Below are 10,927 nucleotides of genomic sequence, written 5' to 3' on the forward strand. Positions count from 1 at the left end.
CATAGATGGTTATTGATATAAAGAAAGACGCTTACTGTTTCGGGATGTTGGAGTTGTGCATTAAGACTAACATCACTTGCTCTCCATGCCAACTGATGTTTGACAACCGATGAAAAATTGATAGTTTTGTCTAGGTTTTTCTTATTAGCTCCATATTTGACACTGACGTCAGACTTGGTCAGCTTGGCGTTGCTCAAAATGTTGACTCCAAGATTGAGGTTTAGGTAAGACATCTTTTTAAAGTTTAAAACTCTGTTAAAAAAAATAAAAGAAATGACATCACGAACATCTCAATAGAGACAATCATTTAAAATATAAACACTAAAACATCCTTTTTGCTGTGGCGATGATATCCAATTTTCTCTACATCCAGGTAACTTTAAAAAGTTATTCAAACACACATTAAGCTATGCGAGTTAATTAGGTCCTCAGACCTTTTCGGCACATAAACTGATGCGAAATGGAGGCATTGTATTACACCAAAAAAGGACGAGACAGATATTTAAATTGGGCAAAATCCAAAGAAGGTGAAGATTTGTTTAAATTTTATCGATATCCAACTAGTTGGGGCCACAAGGCATCATTAAAAGGGATTAAATTTCATACTTAAAAAATTGTTTTAGCGACCATTTATTATTCTTACCCATTTCCTTTCACTGTTGTAACCTTCTTCGTACTTCTCCAGTTGACCTTGGAATTCATTGTGATTTTGTCACGTGCAACTCGTGGAATGATGTAATCTATATTGGTCCTGGTAATTATAGATGTTGGCCTCAGAATAAAGTTTGCTCTCCCCTTGGTAGTAAATACGGGCGACTGAATGTTTATCTTGGACTGCAATCGTGTTTGCTTGGCATTTCCGGTGTCTCTTACTTGGACTGCAAGTGAGCACGTATGTTTTATGCAAATATTGGCAAAAAGCATTGTTTCTCTTGGAAAGAAACACGCTGTTACCAGGAATGAAATAGCGTCCAAAATGACATATACTAAAAATGCCGTTTATTGACATGACCTGCGTATTTTACTTAAAATAGTTTTTATGGTGAAAGAGAGATATGTTGTATTTCATTTAACAGATAAAAAATGTTTATATCAACAGTGTTAGATACGCATATTACGTCAATAAATGGTAATTCTCTAAAATGACCTTAATAAGGATATCCTGTTATTTCTATTGCCTTACAAATAAAATAAACTTAGTAAAATAAAGTAACACCGTGTTTAAACTATTCCATTTGAAATGAAATATGTTTTTTATTAAATTTCTTGTTGTTTCATTTTTTGGTGTTACGTTTTGTTTACCTTATGTTCAGTTATCGTTTATATTCGGTTTGTACTGATTTTTGATGCACCAGATTTGTTCCGTTATTGACGATATTATTGCCGATATTTATAATTATTTTAGAGAGAAGATTTCTTGCTTTATGCCATTAAAAGATTAAATGTTATTCATATGTAATGTTACTTACCAAGATATTTCATTGGTGATTTAGTAAGACCAGTTACCGTCAAGTCCACTTTAACTGCTTGATTGAATTTAACTTCTACGGAACCTCCAAGTCCCATTAAGTCCTTAGAGAGAGCTTTGATGGAAACAAACGGGCTGTATCTGAGTGATTTTTTAGTTTGAAGGGTTTGAAGTCTGGTCTCAAAACTGTATTCCTCCTTCTTACTCAAGGATACGCTGGCTTTTACAGACCTTATTACCTTTTTATTCAATACTGATACTGTGAATAGAATATATCCATATATAATATTTATATCACAGACATTTCAATAATAAACTCTTTAAGATTTGAAACAAGATTTCTTTTTTTTTTTACTTTTGAGAATTATTAGTATGCGAATTTTTATTATACCGATGACGTCCTGCAAATGCCTTCTGATTTGGAAAATAAATAACAAAAGTGCGAAAAAGTATCACAAAAGCCCGGCAATTCAGATTTTACTGTTTTTTGGCATAGCCTTGCTAAAACAATCTTCCCAAAATAAGCTGTTGTGGATTTTCCTGTCTTGCATTCTCAATGGTGTTATGTTCTTCATTTCTTAAAGTTAATGTATTAGCCATTGTTTTATATAACTTACCTCTCATATTGATAGTATCCTTTGACACTCCGTAGACAGAAACAACAGCATCAAGAGTTTTTCCCGCTAAAAACTGAACAGTTCCGTCAAGTTTAATATTATCTCTTCGTGGTATAATTATTTCTAACGTTGGAGTGTAGATCCAAGTGGAAGATTTCTTCTTTTTTGCTATAGCAGCATTTACGGAATATTCTCTCTGATCAATTGTAAGTTTACCATTTAATTTTCTCTCCTTTGTCACAATAGCGCCTAAAATTAATTTCTGTATAAGTTAGCAATTGCAATTATAATCCTAACAAGAATAAATAATGAATCGATTTTAATGTTTATCTATTTTCCCTTTATTATTTGGACGCATTTTTGAAAACTTATATAAAATTTACAGAGAAAATGATTTCTTGATTTTGAAGTAAAACCTTACCATTGAATGCCGCTTTTTTCCATGGAGACAACATGACCATCTCTAAATTGTGTTTATTCAAGTTCAAGTTCAATCCAACTTTCATCTGTCTGTCGACCTTAGATCTTGGGGTGTTAAATTCGGCATTCACCGATACAAGGGATTTCGTCTGAAAACGATATGTAAACTATTTATTTGTTTGTTTGTTTGTTTGTTGGGGTTTAACGTCCGAGCAGCAATATTTCAGCTATATTCAGACGATGAACATGAAATCGATGATAAAATGAACATAAAATAATGAAATGAAAAAGGGATGGGACACAAGGACAATGGTGTCGACAAAACGTGGCATCTTTCCCAACACGGTGCACCACTATGGTTTGCGGTCAGGTTTTCCGTATTATAGCCTGACAACCCCAGCATGTAACACGCCAGGGGTACCCCATTGCACCGCCTGGGGCACACATCCCAGTTGCTCTGTGGGCTAAGGTTCTGAGCACTATTTAGTCGCCTTTAACGACAAGTTAAGCGCTGCTGCAGGCCTATTCTTTTAACACCCGGACCTGCACGGGGATGTAAACTATTTAGGTTATTGTTGCCACTGACTTCCAATCTTAAAACAGTTGCTGCTATTCTTATAATATTAAAGATTTGTGCGTGAAAAGGTTGATGGTCCCACTCTGTTACTCTTATAAATGTTTCTTTTTAAATGATCATTTTTTATTATCTCAATTATCTCACCAACACATGTTAATTGACTGTTGCAATAAATTTCTTTATCAGTTTAAGAATGTTGTTGTGAATGTAATTACCTTAGCAAACTTATACTCCATTTTGTAGCTATTATGAGAATCCCTCTTGTAAAGAGTAATTCCAGCTCTGACAGGACCCGTTAGTGGAAAATATGGAGCATCACTTTTCATTGAAGCATTTGGGTAAGAGATTTCTCCACACATTTCTAGACCGCTGACCTGAGCAAGTGTGTCACCTGTACAAATTTTTTTCGTCTGTCTGTTTTTTGTAACCATTTTCTGTTCTTTGGCTTCGTCACGATGAACAGTGAAAAAACTTGTTCTACAATGCGAAACTTAAAGTTAATATTTTAAACAGCAAAAAGATTTTTTAAAAGGCGATATTTTTTTTAATGTTTAGATAATTACTTTAGTTCAGTATGTACTTTACTCTGACCAGTGAAAACCATTCGTATTTCACTGTACTCACAGATTTTATTCGCTTAGAATTTTTGTTATTGCTTTTTTTTACTAATAGGATTAAAATAATGAATTTCTGTGGTTCGTCAACAATCTCTGCACTTTTGTGGTAAATTTAGTACAGGGGTTATATTTTACCTTGCTTCTAGGATCTCCGTCTTCATGTCTGGGGTTTTCCATTCAGCACTTAACAGTTGTCCTCCCTTAAGTTCAATATGACCTTCAAGAGCGGAAGCTGAGTTCATTGATGAAATCATCTTCATTCCAGCTTTTGTGACAAAAGCGTCGACACTCATCAGACTTGTAACTTCAATAGCAGCACTGGACAAATGTAATTATAAGAATTAACACATATTGGTAATATAATTTAAGATCTTGTACAGCAACCATATAATGCTATCAAATCAAAAGTAATGACAAGAATTTACATTGTGTATTATAACAATAAAAGAAACAATAAAAATATAATGTTTTAGAAAATTACCTAGGCTTAATTTTTCCGTTGACAGAGATGGTCCTTGGGTTTGATCTTAGTTGTCTTAGATCCATTTTACCAGAGGCTGTGAGATGGACAGTAGCACTACCATCAACACTTATGTTCAGTGGGAATCCAGTCATTGTTGGTATTATCACGCTGGTGTCCAGAAACATAATGTTCTGGGTCATGGAATAATCTTGTTCTTTCGCAAGGTTGATAATGAAGTCTAAAATGTTGAAGTTCTTTCCCTCCAATAAGGTTTTAACATCATCAGAGTTGATGTACTGTAGTTCATTTCCAAAGATTCTTAGATACATGCTTCCTCTCAAATCCTCCATCGTTTTACCGTACTGGAAGACAATATACGAATTAGTTGTATGCTTTTCTACATAGAGTTTACAGGAAATTCACATTACAACAAACTTAGATATAAAGAATTCACAATGTGCAAGTTTTCAATCAACTTGAATACATACTTATGTAGTTCTTTTGAGTACTTTAAGTAAAAAAAAACTATAAGGACGTCTTTGTTTTGTCTTGATAAATACATAATTAGCTAATGTGTTATTATTAATATATTATATTCATTATTTAATACCTGTTCATTCAGTTTATTCATGGCCTGGTTACTTATACCCTTTACGTTCTGCTTTGTAGCTTCTTTGGCTTTTCCGAAGTATCCCTCTGGGCCAAAATAGGACTCAAGGAAGTACTCTAGTCCTTCAACTCGTCCTCCAAGCTCAAAAAGGTTTACTGATTGTCCAAATAAGTCAAAAGTGACGTTGGTGGTAACTGATCGTGGTAGGAAGGATTTGGATGACCAGATAAGGTTACTTTCAATAGAAGCACCGGTGTTGATCTTATCTAGGAAAAATGATGCCTCATAGTTTCTGGAATATTTTAGCTTTTCTAAGTTGAATTCTTTCTTCAGAATCTTGTTTGTCAGTATTCTTTTGATATTTTGTTTCAGAGGACTTGAAGTCTCCATAAGATTTCTCAGGTGTGTCCAGACAAATGACCCGACTTGGTTGACATCTTCTGACTCCAGTGTTGTCTGTATGCGTTTGAGTATTGAAGTTGAAGGACATTTCATCAAACTTAGGTAGGCCGCAATTCTCAGTTCAGAATCTTCGTCGCGGTTTGTGTAAAGCGACATTAAGTCATTTCTCTGGAACAAAAATGTTTCCTACTTACAAGAGTATAAATAAGTGTATGACGTTATTGAAAACAATCCTCACCAGTCTCTTACACAAAGAAAACAAGCCTGACCGTAGCCTCCATTTAGTAAAGGTAAGCACTTACCTCACCAGAATAACGATCATGTATTTTTATTATCATTGATGTTATTTATATTTATTTGAGCTTAATGATATTCCATCACAGTTACTTATTTTAATAAATAATTGTCCGGTTAATTACAAGGTATAAAAATATAAAGAAATCTTAAGTTGAACCTATCTATCGATACTGATTGCATTTTATTAAATTGAGTTAGTTTTGATGGATATTTGCATATGTCTTTTTTTGTTCGAATAATAATGCCATCTCTGTAATGAAAATATAAAAATGGGAAGATTTCAAGGCTCGTAAAGCTGGCCCATCATTATATTCCTGAAATACTTAGCGTATCACATTTGCCTGAAATCTTGAACCAATAAAACAAGAATAAAATAAAAACTCGTGACTTGCTTCATTCGACAATTCTCCTAACATAAACACATAAGTCTACCTTCAATAATCTAATATATTTTATCAATTTCGAGATTCCTGATTATTCTTTTTTCGCTGAAAAAAAAACATGCATATTAAATAAGAATGATCTACCCCCCCCCCCAACCATTAAAATAGAAAAAAATGGATAACCGGACAAGAGGAAGAAACAAATAGTCCTGTAAAATATATTGTAAATGATACATACACTTTCGTCACATGGCATACGTCTGAAAGCTTGAGCTGCAGTAAGCCGCACTTCAGTAGGGTTTTCCTTCTTGGTCAAACAACTGCTGATTACAGGGATAGTAGAGACAAATCCGGTGTTACCAAAGGCGCGTAGAGTTTGGATTACCTGTTAAAGAATCATTCTATTGCAGATTTTGTAGCACTTGCTTATTGACAATGAGCGAAATTTAATTATTGTTTAGTTCAAAATTCAGTTCACGTGTGTATCACATGTTTATACAATACGCTACGAAAAACACAGAATAGAAAAAAAATGCATAGTCTTGTTGTTTAATTGTTTTAGACAAGGATAACTTATCTTATCCACTGCTTAATGACTTAATGACATACATTGTTGACATTGTTCTCATCCACATAGCAACCAACAGCAATTTTGTCCTCCAAGCTGGAAATAAGGTTGATCATGTCAAGGTCGTTCGTACACTGTGATGTCTTACAGTAGGTGTTTACCAAAGAGGAAACAGCTAGTATGGCTTGACCATTCTTAGTGTTAGTCATCAGAGGCTGACATAAAAAAAAAAACATTGAAATATGACATAATGATAGCGTTATACAGTATATGTTATAATGAAAATAAATCGTTGTGCTTTCTTAAACTATTTGTTTTGTCTATTTCATTAAAAGCAGCGATTATTTGAATAACAACGTTTTTTGTTTTGCTTTTTTTTTACTTTTTTTCAAGACTGCTAGACATAAAATATAGTGTACCTTGAGCTCCATCAGCATATCTTTAGTTGGATTTTGGATGAAAGCTAGGCTAGTGAGCCACATGTCTGCTTCGTTTCCGGTAACCTCATTGCTATTGATTAGATTTGTAAGCATTCTCAAAGACGCTTGGGTACCAACCATAGGAATGGCATCAAGGAAATATTTCCTTAAAAATAAAGTAACCTGTCATTTAAAAGGTGATATTGTAAAGAAGCATTCAACAAAACACAATTTATGTAAACCTTAAAAAAAAACAATTAATTATATTCGGTAAGGTAAGTGTATTTCTGATAACAATGTTACTTACTCGATATTTTTGTTGTCTGCACACACATTTCCAGAGTGGACCTTTTTATGTACTTTGTCCATTGCATTAGTACTTAAAAGCTTCATCGATTTGACCAGACTAGAAAACTGTGAAGCCGTTGAAATTTGTACGTGGTCTTTGGATGACTGACAAATCTCCTGGAGTTTACTGATTACCTCTTTCTGTGCACTTTCTGAATTGGTGTTGTCAAAGGTGTGCTCAAAAGCCAGAGATGTTCTCCTGGACACAGACGCTGCAAGATTATTGTTTCTCAAATTGTATTCTTGTATTAATTATATGAGGGAGTTAAAATTAAAGTAATTTGGTCATTTATGGAAGATTTCAATCTCAGGAAAAAGTTTAAGATTGCTTCGAAAATGTTTATAGAAAAATTCCACATACACTGAAGGGCATTATGAAACAAAAAGAGAGTAACATTGAAGCCATTAAAGACAGAACAAGATTACCTCCAGATGGACTTGTCTTGTGTTCACTGACGTACTTCAGAGTTTGTTTTGTGTCAGTTACAGCCCCGCTGGACTCTCGTGAAAATGGCCTTAAAACGTGTTGTTCATCACAATCGCTACTCTGAAGGATACCAGATTTGCTGATTCCCTGCTGGCATACGTGGGTACTCTTCACCAACGGTAAAGACTGTATCTCCTGTATACAAAAAATATTTTTGGTTTACTGCCAAAGAGTTAATGTTGGTGATGCCCAATACCAAGAAAGTAATTTAAAAAGAAAAGAAATTATTTTTGTCATCAATGTCTGCTATACACCTGGGTACTAGTACATGTATCTACTAGCAGATCTGAAATGAATCTGATATATTGTTTTTAAACCAAATTGGTGGTTATACAATCGTTCAGCAGATTAAAAGTTCACATTAATTTAGTATTTGAATTTGTTGTAACTAACAAATAACGGAATGATAAGAGTTAGGTGCAAGACTTACAGAGGGGACTCTATATGGTGTTCCTTGCATGGCAGTTATGTGACCATGGCGATCAATACATCCCATCATGTTCTTGGTCTTTTTTATTGTCATCGTGTACCATCCATTAGATTCGACAGAATAATCAACTCCACAGCTTCCTGTTACATCCACCTTGAAATTAATTGCCAAATTTTAAAATATTCCCCTTTTTTCGGCTGCGTTTTATAATGAAGTAAAGACTTGTGATCGATAAGACAAGCTCCATAATAATCATTCACAAATAAAACAAAAAAATAAGGAACGGGCTATTATTCAAATAGGAATACCTACAACTAGCATTTAACTGTGTATATGGTCTTTTATACCATTCACTGCAACTCTGTACAAATGTTATTAAGCATACCATGATGTATGGTTAATTTAACGTACCTCTTGAGTTTTCTTTTCCTGACTGAAGTCGTCCATCGAGTTTTGAAATGCAGAAATAATCGACCGTTTGATGTTCAAAGCCCAAGTTTGTTCCTCGTCAGATGGGCAGATTTCTTCAATGAGACCATCTTGGAAAGAGAACATCAAAGAATGTTTCTCGAGGCTCTGTCTGAATTTTTCTGTGACGTCAGCGTTTCTTATTGACTTTGGTAATTTTGGGTCAGTTTCGGTCAAGACCACATCAGATACCTAAAGCATGCATGGTAAAATAAAAATAAACAAACTGTGAATGTATCTGGTTTCAACCCAGAAATGTATTGTCAGGATGTTTTATTATTTGCCTATACAGGTACAAATTTTAACTGGTTTCATGATTACATGCATTTGAATAGTTCTCACAACTTTAAATTAACGAACTTCGAAACATAATATCATGAACAAAGCAAACGAACAATATAATCGTCATATTACTATGTTATATGTTGGTAAATATGCGCCTTAAAGTGAAGATTTTATGCTTTTTACTAGAAAAGGTGATTACTGTTGTCCTATTTATACAGTTTAACATTCAAGACTTTGTTAAATGATAAATTTATTATACTTGTCATATTTCCCTAATATCAGTCGATTTAGTGACTGAATGCACGATGAGGGAACCTGCTTAGGATATACATGCATGCAGTTTATAAAGATGCCAAGTACGATGACATAGTTTTTATTATTCTCTTACCCGCAATACAATATCACACTTAGATAGAACCTCGATATGAACTTTTGCAGCCATGTTGATTTCTGCTTTGTCTTCAGCGGATCCGTGAATTGAAGTCGATACCTTCGATGTGTAGTCATAGTCGTATGTTTTTCCAGTTTCGTATCCAAATTTCGTTGAAGCTGAAAATCAAAGTCAAAACACATTTTTGAATCAATTTATCACAGTGGAAGTGTCGCAGTTTCTCCGTCAGATTTATTCGTGTGTGTAAGCTCGAATAAAGAGTTATTTCGTATCTCTCTTAGTTGTTTAAAGCGCCATGTGAAAGACTTGTTTTTCCTTGATCGGAAATCGAGTTATAATTGCATATCATTCATGTAAAAAAGTGGGGTATCCAGATCTTATTCCATTTCATTGACATTAAGAATTATACAGATGAGCTCAAGTACCCCTCTTTAATCGAGAATTTCCTCACCTGTACATTGTCGAGAACATGTATCTGTTTTCGGTAAAGTAGCTAAAAAGAAAGTAATAAGAAATATAGATTTGGTTAACACGCAGTGTCTATGACAAACGGCGATACATTGTTTCAAAATATTCCAATGACATTAAAAATCAAAGTACGGTTGTACTGCAAACCTTTATTTGGAATCATTTTGCTAGCCAAAGTACATGGAAAGAAATGAATTAATAAATTGATGTACACTTAAGTCAAATAAATATAAACAGAATCGTGATCATTTATTTCGAGAAATATACAGATTCTTTTTGGGTGTATTGTGGTTTTAATCCCATACCATTTGTTTGTTCTAAACAATTTGCCAATATCATGTTCCTCTTGTGAACCAAACGAAAGTACCACTACCTCTAGTAAGTAATGTAGTTATCCAGGCTATCAATTTTCAATTTCATATACATGGTATCAAAACTTCATATGAAAAAAGAAATTATATGAGCCTTAATATTTATATATTTTTTGTCTTTCACAATTGATAAATAAATGATAGACTGCTCCTTTAAACATTAAAAAAAATCGAAGAAAACAAAACAGAACAAAAACATGCAAATGTATACAAAAAATAGACTTACCTGCATGGCTGAGTACCACTAGGGCGCATATAGCAATAACTGTTTGACCCATATTGGGCTATTTGTGTGGGTTTCTGTATTCTGGAAGTACTGTGTAAGGACTGGTCTTTTATAGTCGATTAAAGATAACGGGTTGCTGACACAGTTTGGACAAAGGGATAAATTTCGCGATAATATACCTATTATTACTTATTATCCATGTATTGTAAAGTTCATATCAAAAGTTATCTATCCAATATTTCATAATCAGCAAAATTAATGCTCAAATATTGAGATGATAATCATTTCACAATCAGTGCAAGTTTTACTTTAATAATATATTATAATGTATTGATATGTATACATAAACATATTGGAAAAGTTTACGTATATTGTATGCCCAATTTAAACAAAATGTATATATTTTGTACTGTTTGTTTTATCGTTCTTTGAAATCCATTGGAATCCACATATGAATAGAATGTTGTCTCAATAGTATACTGACAACGCTAATCGAGTAAAGGTCGTCTCTTTTTAAAGTATGAAGAGTTTTCAGTAACATAAAGCTTCTTGTTTTTTTTTTATAAGATTCATTCTAAAACATTCCATGAAGACAAAATAGAGGATTATTAG

General features: G+C 33.6%; 1 protein-coding gene across 1 annotated transcript in view; it reads right to left on the minus strand.

The window, feature by feature from the left end:
- LOC148623467 (uncharacterized) overlaps positions 1 to 10,367 on the minus strand; it is a 28,299-nt gene extending 17,932 nt beyond the window's left edge. Inside the window, exons 1-18 of the mRNA XM_088564855.1 lie at positions 10,316 to 10,367; positions 9,248 to 9,408; positions 8,518 to 8,766; positions 8,107 to 8,259; positions 7,616 to 7,811; positions 7,149 to 7,401; positions 6,842 to 7,007; positions 6,464 to 6,637; positions 6,093 to 6,239; positions 4,773 to 5,342; positions 4,181 to 4,524; positions 3,835 to 4,017; positions 3,298 to 3,559; positions 2,507 to 2,654; positions 2,086 to 2,334; positions 1,470 to 1,727; positions 644 to 878; positions 36 to 252 (exon numbers count right to left, since the gene is read on the minus strand). Coding sequence (XP_088420981.1) covers positions 36 to 252; positions 644 to 878; positions 1,470 to 1,727; positions 2,086 to 2,334; positions 2,507 to 2,654; positions 3,298 to 3,559; positions 3,835 to 4,017; positions 4,181 to 4,524; positions 4,773 to 5,342; positions 6,093 to 6,239; positions 6,464 to 6,637; positions 6,842 to 7,007; positions 7,149 to 7,401; positions 7,616 to 7,811; positions 8,107 to 8,259; positions 8,518 to 8,766; positions 9,248 to 9,408; positions 10,316 to 10,367 — 4,017 coding nt within the window. The remainder of the gene's footprint in view (positions 1 to 35; positions 253 to 643; positions 879 to 1,469; positions 1,728 to 2,085; positions 2,335 to 2,506; positions 2,655 to 3,297; positions 3,560 to 3,834; positions 4,018 to 4,180; positions 4,525 to 4,772; positions 5,343 to 6,092; positions 6,240 to 6,463; positions 6,638 to 6,841; positions 7,008 to 7,148; positions 7,402 to 7,615; positions 7,812 to 8,106; positions 8,260 to 8,517; positions 8,767 to 9,247; positions 9,409 to 10,315) is intronic.
- Between the last annotated feature and the right edge of the window lie 560 nt (positions 10,368 to 10,927).

This window comes from Perna viridis, chromosome 2 (genome assembly GCF_037379345.1).
Source record: "Perna viridis isolate PV_CMFRI_1.1 ecotype Kerala chromosome 2, ASM3737934v1, whole genome shotgun sequence".
Taxonomy (NCBI): Eukaryota; Metazoa; Mollusca; class Bivalvia; order Mytilida; family Mytilidae; genus Perna; species Perna viridis.